The 24,327-nt window shown below is 40.5% G+C and overlaps 1 protein-coding gene across 6 annotated transcripts in view; it reads left to right on the top strand.

The window, feature by feature from the left end:
* PTK2 (protein tyrosine kinase 2) overlaps positions 1 to 24,327 on the top strand; it is a 340,248-nt gene that overhangs the window by 160,099 nt on the left and 155,822 nt on the right. For all 6 annotated transcript variants that reach the window (XM_067558327.1, XM_067558324.1, XM_067558323.1 and 3 more), the window contains one exon: positions 5,949 to 6,036. In XM_067558327.1, coding sequence (XP_067414428.1) covers positions 5,949 to 6,036 — 88 coding nt within the window. The remainder of the gene's footprint in view (positions 1 to 5,948; positions 6,037 to 24,327) is intronic.

Raw genomic sequence — 24,327 nt, 5'->3', positions numbered from 1 at the left:
TTTTAACCTTTCCTCATAGGTCAAGTTTTCTAAACCTTTTATCATTTTTGTTGCTTTTCTCTGGACTCTCTCCAGTTTGTCCACATCTTTCCTAAAGTGTGGTGCCCAGAAATTGGACACAGTACGTCAGCAAAGGCCTCACCAGTGTCAAGTAGAGCGGGACAATTATCTACTGTGTCATACTTATGATCCCCCCTGTTAATACACCTGAGAATGATATTAGCCTTTTTCACAAGAGAATCATCATGTTGTCATATTCAGTTTGTGATCCACTATAACCCCCTGATCCTTTTCAGCAATACTATCACCTTTCCAGTTATTCCCCATTTGTAACTGTGCATTTGATTTTTTCTTTTCTACATAAAGTATTTTGCACTTGTCTTTATTAAACTTCATATTGTTGAATTCAGAACAAGTCTTCAATTTGTCAGCATTGTTTTGCATTCTCATCCTGTCCTCCAAAGTGCTTGCAACCCCTCCCAGCTTGGTGTCATCTGCATTCTGTTATCCAAGTCATTAATGAAAATATTGAATAGTACCAGACCCAGGACTGACCCCTGCGGAACCCCACTCAATAAGTCCTCCCACTTAGACAGCGAACTATTGATAATGTCTGTTGAGTATGTTCTTCCAAACAGTTTTGTATCCACCTTACTGCAATATCATCTGAACTGCATTTTCCTAACTTGCTTACAAGAATGTCATGTGGTCTCTGTCAAAAGTCTTTCTAAAATCAAGATATATCACATCTGCTGCTTCCCCCATCCACGAGGCCAGTAACCCTGTCAGAGAAGGAAATTAGGCGAGTTTGGCATGATTTGTTCTTGACAAATTCATGCTTGGCTATATCTTATAACCTATTATCCTTTAGGTGCTTACAAACTGATAGTTGAATAATTTGTTCCAGTATCTTTCCAGTTATCAAAGTTAGGCTGACTTGTCTGTAGATATCCAGGTCCTCTTAGTTCTCCTTTTTAAAGCTAGTACTATGTTTGCCCTTCTGCAATCCTCTGGGATCACATCTATCCTCCATGAGTTCTCAAAGATAATTGCTAACGGTTCTGAGATTGCTTCAGCTAGTTCCTTAAGTACACTAAAATGAATTTCATCAGGCCCTGCTGTCTTAAATTCATCTAATTTAACTAAATATTCTTTAACCTGTTCTTTCCCTATTTTGGCTTGCATTAGTTCCCCCTTGTTGTTAATGCTAATTATGTTAAGTATCTGGTCATCATCAACCTTTTTAGAAAAGACAGAAGCAAAATAGACATTAAACACCTCAACATTCTTGATGTATTCAGTTATTAGTTTTCCTTCCCTGTTAAGTAGAGAACCTATGCTGCTGCTTTGAGTGCTTGACGTTGAAAAACTTCGAAAGGTCGGCCTTGTTCTCAGACCAGACAGATACGAAGTTGCATGGTCTGAAAGACTTGAGGGCTACACTCCACTCCTTGGGTCTTTATACGCCCCAGACTTCTAGACACCAGTTCCGTCCCCAGGACCAGCAAAAGCAGAGGTACCAGCCTCAGCAGTTCATGCCCTACAGACAGAGGGACAGAAATAGGGGGTCTAGGAGACGACCAACGCCAGGGTCTCCTCAGCCCCCCAGCAAGGGTCGTTTAGGTGATCGGGTAATCAGAGGAGGTCATTTTGATGGTGCATCACCTCCTGTTGCCAGTACAGCATATCAGTTCACCTTGATGAATGGGAGACCTGAGTAGGGGGTGGAACACTGTCTGCTGCCCAAGGTGGCCAGCAACCAGTCTCCTCCCTGTAGAGCTGGTTTGTCTTCCTCCTCTGGTGCTTCTGTGGTCTCCTAATATCCCAGATGTTTCCATGTGTTTCCTGTTGATGAAGTCCTCCTGCTCCTGGATGCTACGCAATCGAGCCACCGGCACCTGCATCTCTCAACCTGCTTCCTTTTGGACTCTACCAACCAACAGCTCTTACACCAGGTTATTCCCCCGCCTAGCTTTCGTCAGTGGGAACATACAGGCTGCATTCCCAGGAAATCAAGACCAGGGCCTGGATGGAAGTCTCCAGGGTCAGGATGGCTGTCTGGCAGAGGAGGTCTCACAGGTGGAAGAGCTATTACTGGTGTGGGCGACATGCCGTTTTTCTGTATTGGGGGGCCCAAAACCCCACACAATCCCCCCAATGGGTTCCCCTTGTAGATTACCTGCAAATTAAGGAAGGGGGAAAAACCCCACACAATCCTACTTCCCTGTCTTCCTTCACTGACAAACCCAGATGTCTGACTCCCTTAGCTTCCTAGCTCCCTGTGTCTCATCAGCCATTTGTCTTAAAACACTTTGGATTGACAGGAACTGTATAAATGTAAGATGAATAATTAACCTACCTATATATTTTAAGTTAATTATTTAATGAGTGACTCTATCAAATGTAATTAGAGGTGGTTTGGAATAAATCTAACAGTATTCAGTAAATGTTTATTCTTACACTGAGATGTGAAAAGAGCTTTTTTATTGAAGGACTATTCACATCAAATTTATGGCATTAAAGAAGATATGTGATAGCTTCCTAAGATTACAAAAATATAATAAAGAATAGGTTAAAGGCATGTGAAGTGTGTAACCGCCTTGAATTTTCAGTTCCCATTCAAACAGAGGAAGGAGAAACCACCTTTGCTTGTAAATGGGTGGGGTTTCTGTGCTACCATAGCAGGTTTCTGAGTTAAGTGGGGATTGAAATTGAAAAACTTTTTTCTTGTCTAAAGGAAAAGAAATAATCTGTTCTGCTTTTTTCCTCAGTGTGGGATTACCCAGCCAGGCAAAAAGGTAGCCATTAATCCCATTATAACTGATATCTGAAGATTAGTGATGAGAATTTCTAAAGAAGTTCTGGACATCTCATTAGCAGAAAGATATTTGAAGACAGTTGAGAGAAGAGCAGCAAAAATTATTATGGGGCTGTAGAGAATGATGTATTAGGAAAGATGAAAAGAACTAAATATCTCTAGTTTGCCTGGCGAATGCTAGGGGCAACATAGCAATTTATAAACATTTGAAAGGAATGAGAAGCCGGGAAGAAGAGATGTTACATAGGATAGTTAAGAGACATATATGAAGTTAAGAGAAGGAACATTTAAACTGTAGATCACCACAAACTTCTGTCCCATGAGTAATTATTAAAGTGCTGAATAATCTACTATAGGAAATGGTGGAAGTGCCATTGACAGACCACTAGTATGTTGAACATGGTTAGGGAATAATTCTGCATTGAAATGGAAAGAGATTAGGTCACTCAACAGGCCACAGGCCTTTTACATCTCCTATTTGTACAGTATGTTTCTGTAATTCAATACTGTCTTGACTAATTCATCTTCTGTTGTTTGTATGATGGAGATGGGTTAATTAAGTCCATATCAAGATACAGATATGTGTGGAGTTCAATAACTCAAGTTATTTTATTTTTTTGATTGAAATCTGCCCTTTTAATTCTCTTTTAGCCACAGTATATTACATGTTGAAATAAAAGACAAAAGTAAAATTGAAAGAAACTATCATTCTAGTCTATTTTAGGCATGGCATTAGGGTTACTTTTAAAATGAAATTGTATATTAAGTAATGAGTGTTTTAATTTTCTCTGATGCAGTTGATGACATACATGATTAAAAACTGAAGTATGTGCCTTTATATTATGTTTCTTTGTCTATTTTATAGTTCGAGATAACCTCAGACCCCTCCTTAAAATTGTATTTAGTCAATAGGATGGATGCCCAAATCGCATGAGATGGGTAACAATTCTCTTCTAGTACAAGAGATGAGGACAATAAAGCTAATAAGAGATTGGGGAAAATAGGCAGTTTCTAGAGAAACAGAAACTTAAAAAATTAAAAATCTAGAAAGCTAATATGTGGATGAAGACTGAAGATACATCAGATATAAAAGAGAAAAGTAAGACGAGGAGAGAGAAAAGGGGGAAAAGAGTTGTTTTTTTAAAGAGGAAATTTGCTTTGTTCTACATTTGACTCAACAGTGTAGCATAGTGATGATTTGGCTTTTTCCAACGAAAAAACAAACTTCCTTCAGGTTTCCTGATTTTGAACAAGATGGGGATGAGACTACCTTGCCTCTCCAGATCTGAGCCCACACACACTCCAGGTTGTCCTAATTTTTTTGATTGGAAAAAAATGGACGATTTTTGCTTATATCTTGCTGGGTGTCATGCATCTGTTTTTTATATCTCTGAGTCTGAAGATTCCTTTATTTTAAAAGAAAAAAAAAGTGTTTTATTTTATGCCAAAGGCTGAGCATGGACTTTTCCTTTTTGAAAAGAACCTCAAACTATAGTGAAAAAATAAATGAATGTTGTAAATCCGTAGTTTTATATATGTAATACAATATGTTTATATATATATATATATATATATATTGTTCACCATAGTTTAAGGATTCACAGTTAAAAATAAGCAACACAGCACCTGTGCTTTAAAAGCAACTCAGAATTTTATAATTTTTGTTTGCCATTTTTTGTGGGGTTGGGATTCATTACATATTCAAACAGGTTAATGTGATTTTAGTCAATAACTTTTTCTTTGTCAGGTCTGTGTGCCTTAAATTACAGAAAATAACATTAAGGATTACAAGTTGCTAAGCAGCCTCTTCCGTCTTCCTGAAATCAGCAGTGTGAAATTTCACAGCCAAAGCTTGTCACTATGTATAAACCATTAAATATATTATTTCAAAATGTCTCTAATTACAAAGAGATTTTGTAGCTGGCCATCTTGCTAAAATGCTGTGCTGTTTTTGATATGCTGGGTTGACACTGCATGAGACTATTACTTAGATTGTATGATCTTCAGGGTAGGGACCCCCTAATAGGAGTCTTTAGGTGCCATTACAATACAAAATTTAGGGAGACCTAAAACTCTGTCATACGCATAAATCAAAATGACCTGTAATCCTGCCTCACTGGACCTCCTGCTGTAATTGCATGGTGTGGTAATGTCATGGTCAGATTTAGATTTTTGAGCTATTACATGCACCTCAGTACCCTAATATGAGATATGCATGTCTGTTGTGAAGCCCTCCTGTGGGTAAATCCCATCAATCCCATTGAGGTAGTCCCAGGAGTAGACATTGCAGCATCTTTATTTGATAAGAGACTGACCCTTTTCCAACTGGGAATGAGCATCTGGTTCATGCACAGGTTGTGGCTCCCTGATGGGCTAAATCAGTTGCCATTTTCACTTGGAGCAGCACCTGTGTATTCACTTTTGCCAGCTGTGCATTAAACATTCATGCTTGTGCTCAGCAAAGAACATGGAAATTGTTACTTGCTCAGACAAGTAGTCCATCATCTTAGTTTCAGCTGCTACCACTACCTACAGAACCTGTAATGGGGACTGGCAGCCCATCCACATCTGCGAATTCAGCTGCCTCACTCCTGATAAAAGCCTTTTTGAAGCAGTATAGACCTGCAAGCTCATTAGGAAAACATAATCACCTGTTCCAGCAATTGTTCAGACCTGCTACTCATCCCCCAGGCCTCCTTACCCACAGGACCTGCCAAAGCTCTGTCCTTCCAAACCATCACGATGAGATGAGGATTCCCAATAAATACAGTGCCAGATACACTTTTTTCCTCTGAACTTTGGTATATGGGTTGTCAAAATGATGGTTTCCAATTTAATTACTTAAAATTTAAAAAAAAAAAAAAAAAAAGCAATTAAAATTTAAGAGGACCTGCAAATTATACAGTGGTTTTGAGTTTTTTGACATTGTAATAATAGAATCATGGCAATGTAGGGCTGGAAGGGACCTTAAAAGATAATCAAGTCTAGACGCCTGTGTTGAGGCAGGACCAAGTATACTTTGACCATCCAGAACAGGTCCTTGTCCAACCTATTCCTAAAAACCTCCAATTATGAAAACTTAGTTATTCTCCTTGCATTATGGATGTAATCCTGTTTTCCTTCTTTTTAGATACGAATTGCGAATCCGATATTTACCAAAAGGATTTCTGAACCAGTTCACTGAGGACAAGCCAACACTAAATTTTTTCTATCAGCAGGTAGACTTATTTTTACTATTATTTATTTTCTTATCTGCAATCCTGAAAGTTTGTTTTGTTTATACAGGGAACAAATTGCTGCAGGAACAGAAAATTACAAAACTTCCTATTATTGTGTGTATAAAACAGAAATGGAAGAGACAGTCACTTCTTTCTCACTGGGGAAGTGATGAGTAATGCCTTCCCAAGGGGGTGTGTTTTGGCAGATTTTTTCACAACTTGGATGCAATTGGCAGTTGTTCACTGGGGTGCTTTTACTCATATTTGTCATTTTATTAAATTATTTGTTTCCTTTATCTTTGAAAGTGTAACTAAATGTCCAGTTTTTGTGTATTACTGTATTAATGTACATGTATTAATTGCTCAACCTAAATACATAGTGGTATTTTCTGGATTTTCAAGCCTGCTACTAGACATCCCCTCTGCTAATATTTAGCAATGATCTCAGAAATGTGTACTGAAGGACTAACCATCTTAACAGTCCTTAATCTCTCAAGCAGCATTTTCAGATTTGGGCTGTTGTCTGCCTCACTGTTATCTAGGGCCCAATTTTCAGATATGAATGTTTGAAATGAAGCATCTTAATCCCTATTTTGATGTCTGAATTAACATGTAGGTGCTTAATGGTTGTTTAAGTGCCAGAGTACAGATTTAAGTATCTAACTTTAGACAGACAAGATTTAAGTGAAAACATTTCCCTCTACTATAGGAAGAATAGTTTCCTCCATTTGCAAGAGTTAGTGGATGAAATTCTGGCCTGTGTTTTGCAACAGTTTGGACTAGAAGATCATAGTGCCCTTCTGGCCCTAGCAATGTATGAAAATTCAGACCCTAAAAATATTGACGCTGAGTACTCATCATGCAGGATTGTTGCAATGTGTTTGATTGCTGTGATGTCTATGTTGCACATCACTGAAGTATAGACATTGCTTAATAACTAACTTGATACTGATAGTTGTTTTTCTCAGCCATGTATTACACAAAATTCCTATATTGTATATGTAACAAGTTACAATGCCCCCTCACCTCTTGATTTGTTCCAGTAGCTGCAACCACTAAACAGTACTACTTAATTCACATAATTGTTTTAAAGGTTACCTATAAAAAGGAAAAATGCATTTGTGCCCCATTTGCATCTTTATAGTGCATTGAAAGGGGAACAGATTTTTATAAGGTTTAGAAGGTTTTATTCAACTCCAATGACTAATAAATGTGTAGAGGAAAATTCCACACTTCCACCCCTGCAGTTAAAGTGCAAGCTCACAAAACACCCTGCTCAGAGATCCCCACCCCAGATGATCTCTACCAAAAGCAGGAAGACCAGATTGGACTTATCTTATATTTCCAAGGTTTATTAAAAGGTAATAAAAGAACCCATAAAGATGTCTCATGCTTTTTTTTCCTGTATAAGAAAGCAAAAGAGGGCACAAGCCAATTCCCTTTAAAGAAACAAAACAACATTTTGCAGGTTACCCTTTGAGATTCCCAAGATTAGCTTTAGTGCCTGTGTTAAACTGTCTGGAGAGGCTCAACCGGGAATGCCAGCCTCATGGCACACTTTCAAGAAACAGGGCACAAACACCAGACTGGTTGTGAGTTCTATACTTAGGTTTCACTAACCAAGTAACAAGTGTGAACTCCTTAAGCACTATAACAGCCTTAACATGGAGTCACAGACAGTTCTCTTTGATATTCTGGTCTGTCTTGCCGCCCAGACAAGCATGCATTTGTGACAGATGTTCCCTTGCACTAAAATCACATTAATATTCAGATTACTCCCAGTCGCAAAGGACCAATCACTTATCCCAGATCAAGTGCACCCTAGATCTCTCACCAAAGACAATGTTTATAGCCAATTCTATAATAAAGTCACTAAAGATTTATTAACTAGGAAAGTGAAATGAGAATTATTTACAAGGTACAACAGATAAACATACACAAACAAATGAGATACAGGCCATGTCTACACTAGCACCTTTGTCAGCAAAACCTTTGTCGCTCAGGGCGGTGAAAAGACCACGTCCCTGAGTGACATAAATTTTGCTGGCTCATGTGCACAGTGCTATGTGCCCAGCTCATCTGACGCTCTCCCACCAACATAGCTACTGCCGCTTGTTGAGCTGGTTTTATTATGTTGACGGGAGAACTTTCTCCCATCAGCATAATGTGGCTACATGAGCGCTCTTAAAATGGCACAGCTGTGCTGCTGTAAGTTTGTAACTTTAGATATGGCCACAGTGTTTGGTTCCAAAAGATAATAGTAGCTGCTACAATATGCAAGCTTTGTATGTCCTTTAGGGCTAACCCAAACTAAACAGCTGGGGCCCATTGCATATGCTTAGAAATCTTTGCCCCTCAGAGTTCAAGCAGTTTAGGGATACAATTTCTCTTTAACAGGGATTTTTATTCTCTTTCCCCAATGTTCAAACTGAAGAGACAAGTGTTTGTGTAGGTCTTCTCTTCATGGATGGAGGGCTCAGTCAACAAAGTCTTTTGTCCACTGATGTTCCCCAGTGGCTTGTTCAATGTCTGTAGACCTTCTTTTGTTAGGGGAGGAGATAATACCTTTTGTGGTAAATTAGTATTTCACACTTGGTAATGTTTCTCCCCTGACTGTGGGAGTTTACAGTCGTAACAAAAAATTTTATGGTTACAGAGCAAACATTTAAGCATTACCTTAATTATCCTATAACATGGGATACAGATATTATAAGTAGGATTAACAGATGCAGCATCCTATAAGCATTCCATAAAAATCTAAACACATTCTTATAACTCTAATATCCATTTTAACAGTTCTAACAGACAGGCGAGCTAGACAGGTTTCCATCTATGCACTTTTAGTTTTAAATGTTTAGGGAGCCCCAGTACCTTGGCATGAGCTGGCATTTGTTCTGCATCACATTCAGCATCACACCTATTACTAAGCTGTAGTTTCTTGGAATTATCATCAGTCATCTTCCAGGAGTATGGTTAGTGGAAAAAAATAAAATCTGTGTGTGAACAGGTTTTAATTTGTTTGACAAGAGGGGATGTGTTTTGCTGTACCAAGGGAAAGCCTTGTGAATAGCTCAAAGGGAGCCTGCACTTCGTCATACACTATGCCAGTACTAATCTGGCCCCACTGGTTTCTTCTGAAGTTAAACATTTGTTTTAGAATCCTTTTACAATGCAGGTATAACTGTTCTAACATTGTTTCTGCCAGGATTTTGGACATCCTTATTGTAGTCAGCTCTTCTGCGCTGCAAAAGCCTGGGGCATACCCCATAACAATTAGGGAGTAACCGTGGGGCAAGTGCAGAGCAAGTTACTCTTCTACCTTCATGGGTAGATGTAAACCTACTAAAATTTTATATTTCACATATAAGAAAATTTAATAAAATCAGTGCATTTCTAATAGAAAAAGGAGAATTCCTTTTCACCTTCATCTTTCACTCAGATTAGGATTTGAAATAAACATACTAACTCCTGTTCACTACACTTGCATGTTAAGGATGGCAAACCTTATGTTCTCCAGGCACAATTCTGTTAAGTAACTGAACTGTATTATTTTTAAAATGCAGTTTAATAAAATAAATATATTGCTCTGTTTTATCAGTGATGATCTGGAGATCCCAAAGTGCATTTCAAGCATGTCTCTTCTCAGAAAGAACCCTGGTATTCCAACCTATGATGGTGGAAAAGCAGTCTTTGGCTGTAGCTTTCTATACTTATTCTCAGCCTGAAATTGACTGTATTTGGACTACTCTGATTTGATTTTGCTGTATAGGGTTCTTTCTGGGACAATAAAACCTGGTTCTCCTTTGGTTTTAGTTTCTAGCAAGAGGTGTCCTTCCCTAGGTATTTGGGTTCAAACTCTTTTTAGTTATTCCATATATAGACAAAAGTCTCAGATGACCAAGCTGCTTTTTTCTGTTGGACAATCAAGTTTATAACCAGTTCCAAAATAACAAATCAACTTAAGTCAGTCAACCAGTTGACCAGCCTTTGGGAGAAGCCAGGGAAGACTTTCTTTCTAGCTCCTCCCCCTTCCCTTTCCTCTTTCTTGGGGAGAACACATTTATTAGAACAACAGGAGCCAGCTGCTCTCACAGAGTCCTGATAAGAACACAGCTGTCTTCTTTTATCCCACAATTAGCGTCAAGGGTGGGAAGCAGCTGTTTCTTTCTAATCCCTTCTGGTGGCCTTATATTTCTTACACCTGTAAGGCTTTGGTTTATTTGGTTTGTGAAATTGGCAGGCTGCTGCTGGCCTCTGATGTTGGGTATTAGGGCCTGAGCACCCTTCTATGGTGTTGTTTCATAGATATGCAAGTGAGGGATTTGTGACACTTCAAATTTGGCATTTATGCAGCATTTTCTGAGGAGTGCATGCTCTGCTAAATTTGGGGAAAAGTTGAGGAACAGATTACAAATGATTGAGGATGGCAAGATGGTACATGCTGATCTGCAGAAATTTACTTTCACATATGTAAGCAGATGCATGTCTCTGTAGCATCAGGCATTCAAATATACTATATGCTGTATATTTGCAAAAACAGGGAATATAAATCACATGACAGCACGTGCGTATCTTGAACTCCCTACTCATGAATCCCACGTTGGGCATTCCAGTACAGTTCTGCTTAGAAAATCGACTCTACAAAGATGCCATCATATGACTCCACACTTATTTTATCTAGGTTACCTGCATATCACATTTGCTCAGTTTAGAAGTAAAAAAAGGGAAAAAAATTATTAGTTCTGCAAATGCCAACTTGTCTCTGAAAGTCAAGATGTGTTGTTTCTCTCATGCATCATAATCAGTAGTATAGATTCAGAAGGACAGATTCTACTTATAATTACACTAGCATATATTTAGATGAGTCAGATCCAATGAGTACAGAATGAACTGTACTAAGTTCCCTCTTAAAATCTTATGAAGGTAGCTCTGCAACTATTGACTTTGAAGCACACTGTTTTTCTGCTGACCATACAGCAGTAGTAAATAAAGGTGCGCAAGAAGAGGACTTCCTTGAGAGAATGTCCTCATGTTCTCGTTTCCCTTTGCTAACAGTAGAGGAATGGTAAAATTCAGGAATCTTGGATTCCGTTTCAGTCTCTAGTTGGCCCAGGCTCTTTTGCACATTCCCCTCAAGCGTGATGCTTTCTGCCACAGCCCCTCCAAACATCCCAGTCATGTCTGTTACCCACTCCTTGTACCTCGTCCCCATCTCCACTTCTCAGGCTTCTCATCCCAATCTCAAATTCTTTGCCAAGCAAGTCCTTATCTCACGCCTTTAAACTCCTAGTCCCAGTCCCCTTGCCAATTCCCAGTTCCCCCATAGCCCCCAGCTCCTTGTCCCAGTCTCCTTGCCCAACCAGGCCCTATTGTATACTGGAGATAGGATAAGAAGTAATGGCTTAATCTGCAGCAAAGGAGATTTATGGTAGATATTAGAAAGTTTTTCCTAATTCTAAGCGTAGTTCAGCTCTGGAACAGGTTTCCAAGTGAGGTTGTGGAATCCCCGTCATTGGACGTTTTTAAGAACAGGTTTGGCAAGTACCTGTACTGGATGGTCTAGGTACACCTGGTCCTGCCTCAGTGCAGGCATCTGGACTCGATGGCTTTTCAAAGGTCACTTCTAGCCCTACATTGCTATGATTCTGTGATTCATGAGTTCAGGATGCTAGATTCAAGAGGGGCACTAGAGTTTGGATGGTTTTACAACTTTATTCAACTGCATACAGTTTGTTTATATACAGTAGAATTTCAAAGATACAACCAACTCGGGAATGGAGGTTGTTTGTAACTCTGAAATGTTCCGAACTCTGAACAAAACATTATGGTACGGGTACCCTGCCGTCACTGTCTTCCAGTTGAGGCTGGGAGAGAATTCTGCAAAGGTGGCACCTGGCAGCACTGTCTGGTTTGCAAGCAGCTTCCTGCCTTAGTCCTGTTTCTTGCCTTTAGGCTGAACTGGGGGGAATCTGCCCTGCACCCTTGGCACTAGAAGCCCCAGTCCTCAGCTGCCTCTCCCCAGGGCTTGCCCTGCTCATTGCACTGCTTGCCATGTTCCAGAGGCAGCACATGGTGGGAGATTAGTGCCAGCCTGCTGCCAGCGCCCCTCCCTCCCCTGCCTTTAACATTCCCAGAGGTGCTGGCAGGATCCAGCAGTGCAGCCATGGGCAAAGCTTGGACTGCATCAGTGCACAGGCTGTGGCCTGTTAAAATTCCTCCAGGCAGCAGTTTGCACTCTGGGTCCCACTCCAGCTCCAGGCCAGGCTTTGGCTGCAACCTTCAGTTCCTTGTAGCATCAGCAGCTCACTGTGGTAGCTTTCTTTCCTGGGCTGGAAGGTGAGAGGGGTTTGAAAACAGCTTTCCCCCCCCTCCTGGTAGGGTGGGAGGGGGTGAAACAGCACCCCTGGTTTACAAGAAACAGCACAGACCCCCGGGTTGTTTCTGTTCTGCATGCTGACCTTTAAGATGCAATACAGGCACAATATAGCATTTGCTTCCTGCTGTCCCCTCCCCCCTCATTGCTGCCTGATTGCTTACTTCCAGTTTCATATGGTGTTTGGTTGACCGGTCAGTTGGTAACTTTGCTGTTCCTATTTTGAGGTTCTACTGTAATCTGATCCAGGGCGTGTTTTTAGTGAGAAGAATGGGTGTGTTTGAAACTGCATAGTTGTGCAGTATTTGCTTGACTCTCTGGTAGCGCCAAATATGTCATTTTCCAAGTTTAAACGATTTCTATGCTTAGTTTTCATAGAAATAGTTGAAAACCCAGATTCTGAGATAACCAGGTATGAATAGAAGCAGCACTTTTTTAGTTTCATCACTGAGTATTTCATACTCTTCTTCAATGGAGATCCAGAATTCCTTGTTTGTTAGATTTGAAAAGCATGTGATCACTTGACAACTCTGATGGTTTTCTTGATCTGAGACACTTAAGATTGGAGTCCACAGTTTCTTAGAACAAGGTCAGCTGGTATGTGGCAACTCAGGTTCAACTCCAGTTAAATATTCACCAAAATGGGAATACAATCCAGACAAATGAATTCAAATATTTGATCTGTAAGTGTTTTGATCCTTTCACTCTGTTCTTTTAAAAAGTCTAACACTGAAACAGCTCAGTAATTCCCCTTTTAGTGTGGAGTCTCTACAGACAAAGGTTTTTCATGAATCCTCTGATTTTCTCTTTCATATCTAGTATATTTGTATTCTTCTCTTGAAGTATTCAATTCACTGCAGTTAGTTTGCCAAGTGTGTCCATCATGTATGCTAACATAGTTAAGGACTCCACATTACACATGTAATCTGTAAGGTCTGTTTTCCCAAGGAGGAAAATTCTGAATTCATCACGCAGTTCAAAGATGCATTGTAACACATTTCACATGACAACCACTTGACTTCACTGTGAAACAGAATCTCAATGTGGTGAGAATCTATCTCTTCGCACAGCATACTAAAACATTACTTCATTGTCTGGGTTTTTATAAAATTAACAATTTTAATAACAATGTTGAGGGCTTTGTGTAGTTCATATTGAAACTTTTTTAATATCAAAGTTTGGCAATGAATCATGCAGCCATGTCCAAATTGGACTTTATTTACTCATGCTTCAACCCTACTGTTCTCTTTAGTCATAACTGCTGCCCCATCTGTGCACAGCCCCACGCGCACAGCCCAGTTAAAAAATTCATCAAGAATATATTGATGATCTTTAATATTTCCTTACCAATTGTTCAGGTTGGGATTTCTTTGCAAAATAAAAGTTTTTCAGCTATTGTACTTGCTTTGACAAATCCCACATAACAGAGAAGCTGAGCCATGTTGGCTGTCTGTGGATTCATCAAGCTGCAGTGCAAAATATTGACTCTTTTTAACTTGTTCTGTCAAATGGTCATGGACATTTTCTGCCCAGTCATCAATGCATTGAATTATGGTATTGTTTGACATAGGGATAGTTTCCAGTGCCAATCCTCATTCTATGCATCTATTGCTGCTGGAAGTAGAAAGTCTCACCAATAATGTGTGCTTGTTTGTGTTTCACAATTTGCATAGCCACAGCATCAGATGCTTCCAAGGCTTCTTGAGAAATTACTTTTTTTTGCCTCTTTAATTCTTCTTGTTTCCTAAGGAAAAAGTTGTAACACTTGCTTACTAATTCCAGGTGTTTGTTTTCTAAATATCTCTTGATTTTTCCTGGCCTCATACTTTTATATATTAACACTTGAAAACAAATGACGTATTGTGGCTGGGAACTTTCCACAGTAATATCAAGACAAAAAAATCCAAATATAATGTAACTATCATTGTATTCTCTATTTTTCTTCCTTTTCTATTTAATTTAATTAAACTCGTCTTCTTCAGCCAAATATTTGTTACATGTAGGCTTAGCCGTTGGTGTAAAAATCATTCCTTTATAAAGATAAGATGCACCTGTCTGTCCCTCAGCCCCCTTTCCTTATCTGCCAGCAGGAAGATCCTCTCTTTTGCCCTCTGCTCCAGCAGGGAGCTTTCAGGTGAAAGACTTCCTGCTGAATGCCTCACCCAGCAGGAAGTCTGTCTGCTGAAGGCCCCCTGCTTCAGTGGAGATCAGAGGCGCCCAGCTACAGCAGCAGTTGTAGCATAAAACACAGACCCATAGATAAGACACAGATGATTTTTAAGACCAGTTTAATAGTCTCTTAATTAGAAGAAAACAAAAAATGAACCTATCCATCTGTATAATGGGGATTGTACTACTTACCTCTCTTCCATATGTGGTGTGTGGATTGTTTTGCACCGTATTTTTATTGTGTAGTGTTACATCTGTACCTGAACCTCAGAAGGGATTTGTCTCTTTCCATACAGGAAGATAGCAACAGTTAATGCCTGAAACACCATGCATGTTTCAGCTTATCTCTGAGGCATTCTCAGAGAGCAACTCCTGCATCCTTTTTGGTTCCAGGTCCTGGGAGAGTGGGTGGTTGGTGTCTTTGAATCCTCATAGGTTACTCCAAGCAGACAGTTTGCTGTCAGTGGCCTATTGCCCTAGGATATGTAAAGGAAACTGATGTGTCTCTAGACTGAATCAAGCCTATAAAGTTCTATGTTAGTGCTAAGAATTTTATCCGTATATTTAGTTAAACTAGCTGTGCTAAGAGTAATCAAATCTCACTCTTTGATGGTAAGATATTGCTTATAAGTTCAGCGAGAATTTTTCCCTCTTTTATTCTCCAGTGCATGTTTGACTTAGGTGCATTATACTGATGAGGGTATTGAACCATCAGGTTATTGGCCATGGCCAGTGGCTGAACTTGACAAACCAGTGGTCTGAGTCAGAATGGCAAATGCTATGTTTCATTTACTATTCAGTGTAATGCTGTCCATGACTGCTTTCAAACGATACCAAATGAGAACAACAGGTTCACAGTGCACACTGAAACAGCTGCATTTGATTGTCAGAAAGTTTTCCTTTACCTCCCAGAAGCAATTCCAGCTTTTAAATGCAGTGCAGTTTGACTGTTTACCCCTACAAGTGATTAGATTTGTTGTTCGAAATAGACATATGCTAGCATAAAGTGCTCTGATGCGTAACAATGTAAGCACAGCTGTTTTTGCATGCTTCTCTCTAGAAATTTTTTCATAATCTTGCGTTCTGCTGTCTGGCTATGTCAAATGTTGCTGTGAGTTGTGGAGTTTTAATGAATGACTGCGTTTCAGTCTCAGTCTAAAGTTAGGTTTCCTGCACTTTCCATCTTTACAATTTTAAACTTTATTTTACTAAGATTACCCATCTAGTTTTGTCTCCTACTTCAAGTTAGCAATTTAACCCAAAAATATGTTTCTCCATATAAAAAGTAGTGAAGAATGTTCAAATCCACTCTTTGCTGATCTATATGTGCTGTAGAATAGAACAGGGTTACAGTTCAATAGGCATAAGGAAGGTTGAGCAACAGTGGTTTGTAGCTAGGCTGATGGTTATCTTTCAGTAAAACTCGGAGTGGAGGTAGAAATATTTGATCGTGACACTTGTTTCCTCACACTGTTTATTTCTAGATGTCTTTTATAGCACATCGAAGCAGCAGTTAAAACCATTTTGAACTAACTGATTGCTCCTTAGAAAGTGGCAAAATAAAAATGTAAGAGCAACTTTTCTGGGTCTCTATCTAGCTTCCCTGATTGCCTGCTGGGCTTCCTGTGGCTCTGCCCCACCTTCACTTCCTGTTGCCCTGTGGCTTTCCTCTGCTGGCAAAAGGGTCTTATATCTCTTTCAACTGGAGTTTGGGCTTTATTCTCCAGTGTGCAGGAAAAGTTAATCCCTTTTATCACCTTTCCCTCCTCCAAGGTATCTCCCTAATAGGGGACTGCTGCACATCACCCCTTTCCCCAACAGGCATTACAAGCCTTTTCTGCTTAGGTCTTGTACTATTCATCATCTTTATGTTGCTTCCTACTGCTCTTGGTTCAGGGAATGGCCTTGTGCAGTAGAAAAGTTTTACCTTTTTTCCATGTTCGTACAAAAGTTTGTTAGTCAGTCAGTCCTGGGTATGTTTGATTCCTACGGCAAGACATTTTTTGGCATCTGTTCCCCACCCTGTGCTTGAGTCAACAAAGCAGGTCCCCAGTCTTTATTTTCCAGTTGCCCCTAACTTGATTTTCCTGTCTCCATCCCATCGCAGCCTTGTAGTTTCTCTTACCAACCAACTTCCCCACCTCTGTTACCTTCTCCCCTTTTCTACACTGCCACCTAGAACAGTAATTTGGTTTTTGGCTGCCCAGTTGACCGTCACAGAGATGCAGACATCTAGTCCAGTGGTTCTTAACCAGGGATATGCATACCCATTGGGGGGTATGCAGAGGTTTTCCAGGAGGTATATCAACTCATCTAGATATTTGCCTAATTTTACAACAGGCTACATAAAAAGCACTAGCGAAATCAATGCAAACTAACATTTCATACAGACAATTACTTGTTTCTACTGCTCTATATACTATACGCTGAAATGTAAATGCAATATTTATATTCCAATTGATTTATTTTATAATTATATGGTAAAATGAGAAAGTAAGCAATTTTTCAGTAATAGTGTGCTGTGACACTTTTCTATTTTTATGTCAAGTAGTATTTAAGCGAGGTGAAACTTGGGGTACACAAGACAAATCAGACTCCTGAAAGGGGAACAATAGTCTGAAAAGGTTGAGAACCACTGATCTAGTCAGATAGCTTCTTGTGCAGTGGAACATTTCCCAAAACCAGTGTTTCCTTGTCCTAGACAGCCACCTGTCCAGCCTACATTTAACACTATTTTGCTTCTTACAGTGCATTAATTGTGGTGGAGCTTGAATTTGGCATCATAGGGAATTCTTTGAATTATTATTGTTTAAAATGTATTAGATATTTGGGACAATGTTTTTGTTGTGTATTTTAACAGCCCTTAACGCACTGGGGCCCTGGTCCATGGCGGGGATTTCTAGGTGATACTGCAGTATAACTCCACTAAATAATAGTGGTGTAGCACCCAAAGATTACAGTAGTCAAGATGAGAGATAAGGCCCTCGGACAAAGTTTTAGTAATTTGGACACAGAGTAGAGGCCAGAAGTGGAAGAAGTGGCAGGATTAAGATACTCCATGGATGTGTATGTCTAGAAAGAGGCACAAGTGAAAGGTAACCCAGAGGTATAGGCCTGACCAACAAAGAGGAGGATAGTTTTCTTTCCTCAGGCCCCTCACTTGTCCCATCACCTTTGATATCAAGAGTGCTGTTTTGACCATGTTAAGTTAGGGTGTTCTTTAGACATTCATTAGATTTTAGAAAGATAGTGAGATAGAGGCACGGTCTGAGGGAGATATAGATTTGGGAGTTATCTTTGTAAAGAACATAGTCATAGCTGTTCATGTAGGGGAATATCGGTTTGTGGATCTTTGAGGATAATTTATCATTTGTAAGTTCATTTATAATGCACTTCATTACTCACCAGTGATGCCTATTTTTGGAGAAAGAATCTCTGACTTAGCACAGTGTGTGCCATATATTTCCCTCTCACATATTCCTAGTTCAGTGCATTACATTGGAGGCTAAATTAGCATTTTTGAGCATTTTTTCCCCAACACTTCCTTGCTCGTATTTTTCACCATTTGAGGGATCAAACAGTATGCTGTCCAGCATGGTAACATAACATATAATAGTTGATTAGAATTTGTTCCTATCCCTTTTTTTCTCCCCATTTAAAAAAAAAAAATTAATTTTACATTTTGTTCACCCCTCTCGGGGACAATTCCACCTGAGAATGCCTGGGTCACTGAGCTTTAAACGTTTCCACTTTTGTCAAGAGGCAGTTCCAGTCTGATGGACATTGCCAGTGTGTCTGCTGCTTGGGGGAAACGCACTTACCTTAGAAGTGCTTCCACTACTACAACCTTAAGGTCAGCGCCAGGAAAGCGAGGGACATTAAACTTAAGGATGAGTTTATGGAGAAATCTCTCTGTCCAACCTGGGACCGCAATCTCCTCCCACTTTCCAGTCGCCACTTGGACTTCTGACAGACCTCCTCACCAACACTGCGTGGGAGGGACTTGTCTCCCAAGAAAAGGGCAGAGAAGAGGTCTACCACTTCTCCTACAAAGGGAGCTGCAAAAATGATGCGTTCTCCTACTCTCTCCACATCTTCAGTGCTGACTGCACTGTGGCCAAGTACTTACAAGTCATCATGATCTTCTGGTACTTATATAGCCAAAGACCCTAAGCAGGCAGACTCTCAGAAGGATGACAGAGACAAGACTGCCCCTTGGCACCAGCTGAAACACTCGGTTCCAAGCACCTCTATAGTGCCTCTGCTTACGGCACTGTCTTCTGGCTCTCTGGCACATAGCATAGAGGCAGTAGTACAGAACTCTCCTTTATCTCCTTCGGTACAGACACCCTTGGCACTGATTCTTCTGGTGCTGCAACAACTCCCAGTACCACAACAATTACTACAGGTGCCATCTTTGGTATTGAGATCTCTTGGAATGCAGCAGTTTCTCTGACATAAGGACTTAGTAGTTCGTACGGTACCAGAATCACTTTTTCTCAGTATCGATACATTCAGCACCGGTATGCACACCAACAAACAGATCTGCCCTGCCTTTTCCTAGCGAGAAGGAGGGTGATGAAGAGGGAGATGTTTGTTCTTCACACGACTCTTCACCCATCCAGGGAATTGTCAGACCTCATCTATAGGAATAACCAGGACACAGTTCCAGAACTGGCACCCAAGGGTAGTATGGACATCCATGGATGCCACCACCAATGCCATTCCGCCACACTGGCCATATTAGAACCCATGGGCGGTAGATATGTAACATTATACCCAGCTTCTCAGTTCCTCCAGAGAAAGACAGACACTTTCCATCAGCATGAGAAGCAGGACCCTATGAGCCCCCTCAGGAGACTTTTGAGGAAACAGAGGAGGCTCTAGATCAGGAGGCCACTCCTGCAACTAATACCTCCTCCTCTCCCAACAAGACCATTATACCTCTGCCACCTACAACAAGAAATTATTTTAATTTCTGGAGCAGTTTAAAAGAATTGCAGACATGCTCCAAATCCCGCTGGAAGAGGTTGCTGAGTTCCAACACAAGTTGTTGGACATATTACACACATCAGGCTCCTCCAGAATTGCCCTCCCCATAAATGAGGCACTCATGGATCCCACCAAGACCCTCTGGCAGACCTAACATTTCTATTTTCACAGCCCCTGCCAAATTCATTGGTGATAGAGGCGGTCAACGGGGCAGGCAACACCATTTGAGGACTACCCTGTATGATAAATAGTGGAAAAGATTGGTTCTTTTCAGTGCAAAGCCTATTCATCAGCAACATTGCAGTTCAGAATAGCCAATGATGAAGTCTTGATGGGGAAATACAATCACACAAATTACCCCAACTGTCTGAATTTATTGACTTCATCCCTGAAGACAAAAAAGAGCGACTGTCATCTATGCAGGCCATCTCCTGCCAAGAACAGCTCTGCAGGCATCCTTAGACTCAGCAGATGTGGCAGCAAGATCCATCATAACTGCCATAGTGATGTGATGGGCCTCTTGGTTCCATTTGTCTCTGTTCCCAAAAGAGGTGCAGATCCACTGTAGAGGATCTTCCCTTTGAAGATCCAAAATTATTTGCAGGTAAGACCGATAAGTCTCTCCACCCGTGGGAAGACTGTAGAGCCAACTCTTCGGTCTTTAGGCATCTACATACCTGCCCAAAAACGAAAACAAGGCAGATATTATCCATCACAATGTTCAAGACCAGTGCCTTACCCACAGCCACAGAGGCAATACGATACCCCAAGGCAGAGGCAAAGACCTAGAATACGTAGGTTACTCCTATCTCAACCTCCTATGTCACAACAACCTGGATCGAAACATCAAATTTGAGAGTTTGGTCGAGGACCCAAGAAACCTCCTCCAACTCCAGTTGCTGAATTCACTTTCTACCAATCATCCCTTTATGAATCATTTGACACCAATCTACCCAGCATGGCAAATTATTACTTTGGACAAATGAGTGCTGTAAGTTATCACAACTGGTTATTCCATCCAGTTCACCTCTGTTTGTGTCCGTCCCTCCGCCCCCCAACGACTCTCCTTTCCCATCCCTCTTTAAGGACCCCTCTCATGAGCACCTCCTGAAACAGGAAGTAGACCGTCTTCTGCAATTGGGTGCTGTAGAACCAGTACTGGTACAACACAGAAAGAAAAGCTTTTATTCCCATTATTTCTTAACCCAGAAAAAGACTGCGGCTTGGAGGCTCATTCTTGATTTGAGAACTTAAACAAATTTGTCAAAACACGATGGTTACTTTAGTGACAATAATCCCAGCACTGGAATGAGGTGGCTGGTTTTTGACCCTCGACCTGTAAGACACATACTTTCATGTTGCCATACATCCATTACTCAGGTGATTCCTCCAATTTGTTTTGGGACAAAATCGCTATTAATAGAAGTTACTGCCCTTTGGCCTCTCCACAGCCCCTCGAGTCTTTTCCAAAGTTCAAGCAGTAGGGGCAGCCCCTAGACGACTGTCTTTTATGTGGCTTCGATGGCTTCTTCCTGTGTGGAGGCCTTGAGTTGACAATGTCACTCTTTACAATACTCGGTCTCCAAATAAACATTTTAAAGTCAACAGTGATCTCAGTACAAGAAATGGTTGGTGCTCACCTAAACTCATTGGAGGCAAAATCTTCACTACCACTACACGGATTTGCTGCCCTTGTGAATCTGATCAATACTACAGTGAACAGTCCACTCACACTCACTCTGCATTGAGGCATTAAGATTGGAGCTGGTGCATCCATCATAGCATCACCATATCAGCCTCCTATCTACCAGGGCATCAGATCACCACAGCAGATATGTTAAGCAGAAAGTTTTCCTATGATCACAAGTGGAAAATAAATACTTCATTGATACAGGACATATTCGGACAATGGGGATTCTCCACGATAGATCTTTTTGCCATGAGTCAGAATAGCAAATTCCCAACATTTTGCTCCAGAGCGGGGTTGGGACCAAGATGTATGAGCGACGCCTTCTTCCTCTAATGGGACACACCTCTCCTTTATGCTTTTCCTCCTACCCCGTGGTTACCCCGGGTCATACAAAAGATCAAGACTGACCAATCCAGAGTCATATTGATAGCCCCCACATGGTCCCGACCAGCTTGGTTCCCATACCTGCAGCAGATGTTGGCATGTTCACCATGCATTCGTCTGCTTCTTCCACATCTTCTGTCACAGGATGCAGGCCAGATCTTGCACCTGAACATGGAGATACTCCACCTGAGAGCATAATTCTTCTATAGCTCCAAGGCAAGGAGATGACCTGCTAAGAAGAGGTGAAAGATATCTTTCTAAACAGCAGATGGTTGACTACACACTCGACCTACCTGCACAAATGGAAGAGATTCCACACATGGTGCCAGAACAAACAAATCAGAGGCACTACTTCCTTCTGCCACTAGTCCTGGAGTTCACTCAGAATACACCTTGCAGCCATCACAACCTTCCTACATAAAGTGGATGGGTTTTCAGTCTTTGCCCATCAAATTACAAAACTATTCCTACAGGGTGTCCGAAACCTCTATCCTGAACTCAGAGTCCCAATGCCTTCTTGGAATCTTAATTTACTACTTCATTCTCTTACCAGACCTCTGTTCAAACCCTTGGTTATATGTTCACTATTACAACTTTCAATGAAAATGGCCTTCCTTGTGGCCATCACATTCGCAAGACATATAGGAGAACTTGTGGTCCTCATGGCATAGTCCGCACACGCTATCTTTTTCAAGAACAAGGTCACTTTAAGACCACATCCAGATTTTTTATCTAAGGTACCCTCCTTGTTCCACCTCAACCAACCCATCCATATTCCTGCATTCTTCCCTAAATTATGTAAGAATAGGTGAGAAGTGGCACTCCATACTCTAGAGGTCAGAAGGGCACTAGCATTTTACCTTGAACTGATTAAACTATTCAGGAAGGCACCAAAACTGTTTCTCTCGACCACAGGGAGATTTAAAGGGAATCTATATCTAAACAAAGATGTTCTCCAAGTGGATTTCTGAGTGCATTCATATCTTTTACCGCCAATAAAACTACAATCCACACTGGGGGTTAGAACATATTCTTCTAGGTCTCCCTCCACGTCGGTAGCCTTCCTTAATAATGTGCCTATTACAGACATATGTAGAGCAGCCACATGGGCATCAGACCACACATTCATTCAGCACTAGGCAATCATGCAAGACTTGACATCTGACGCTTTATTAGGACTCACGATCCTATCATTGATCGCAGATCCAACTCTGAAGCCCCTCCTTTCCACTGAGGGTCACTGCTCTATAATCACCTGTAGTGGAGCACCCACAAGGACATCACTCAATGAAGAAGAGAAAGTTATTCAACTTGTGCACTAACTGAGGTTCTTGGAGATGTGTCCATGTGGGTTCTCCAGTACCTATCCTCATCCCCTTTACTTTGGAGTTCTCGCAATCTCCTCTGCAGTATAGAAGGAACTGAGGGGTGGTTGGCCGCACCATGCCAGTTAACCACCGCTACAGGTGTGAGATGGGGAGCGCACATGTGCAGTCCAACCAAGTCCTGCTGTCAAAATTCACTGACTAAGAGGTGCAACGATGCACAATGATCTTAAGTGGAGTACCCACAGGGGGATGCATCTTGAAGAACCTCAGTTACTACACAAGGTGAGTAACCCTATCTTTGGCATTGAGTTTCAGCAGTAGTGTTTAGTTTGAAAAATACATCTCTAATGATTTTTTGAAAATAAACAATTCTTGGAAACAACAGTCAGAAACAGTATGAAGAAGTGAAGTTTCTAACAGTTGCAGATCCTCATTTGAACTTTTAGCTGTTCAGTTACAACAGTGTCTATATCAAGAACAAATGTAACTTTAAAGCTCTTAAAATATTTATAATTCTATTTCTGAAATGAAAATCAACATCTCTTGCACTGTGATGTAGAAATATATCATCTAAAGTAAACAGTTTGTACACACTTAAATTATTTATTTCTGCATGTTACAGTAATTTCAGACCAGATTTAAAGTTGCTTAACAACTTCATCTTTAAATCTTTTTATAAATCTTAATTGCAAAAGTTGTAGTCTATTGAAAAATAGCAGTGCAGGCGTGGGAATTAAACTGCTTAACCTAATTAAGTATTAACATCTCAACTTTTATGATGATAAAAATATTAAACTTGGATCAAATGACTTTGTTTGATGACAATAAAAGCTATGAAGAAAATCAAGGCCAATCAAAGACATCTGCAGAAGAGCTCTGTATTATGACCAGTACGGATACCCAATAAAAGAGATGTGCATAAAGGGCTGCTGGCTGACACATAAAGTATGCCCTAAAGGGAAGCGTTCATAAATATGAGGTTTGCAGCTGCTTAAAAACAAAAAAGATAAATCAAACTAAATGTAACCTGTCTGCTACTAACAGCTTATAAGGATAATTAAAAGTGAAATAGCTTTTTGAAGCGGTTAAAGCATATAAATGAATCATTATATTTGAAAATAAACATTACTGTAAGAATTGTGCAATTCAATAATCTCAAAACCCCATCGGCCTTCCCCCCACCCTAATAGGTTTGACTTAAATAGTAATGTAAACTATTTTATACCTCTTATGTTTTGTATAAAACATCTCTCGTTTCCCATAACACCATGTTTGTGCTGTATACTAGCCGTCTGACTAATGCGTGTGTATCTGCTGTTTACGAGATTCCTAGACAAATTCAATCCTGTGGTAAA

The sequence above is a fragment of the Emydura macquarii genome, unplaced genomic scaffold (genome assembly GCF_026122565.2).
Source record: "Emydura macquarii macquarii isolate MOO-44397 ecotype Brisbane River unplaced genomic scaffold, CSIRO-AGI_Emac_v2 contig_1947, whole genome shotgun sequence".
Classification (NCBI taxonomy): domain Eukaryota; kingdom Metazoa; phylum Chordata; order Testudines; family Chelidae; genus Emydura; species Emydura macquarii.
The sequence above is the reverse complement of the archived record's forward strand: the minus strand, read 5'-3'. Positions and strand labels throughout refer to the sequence as shown.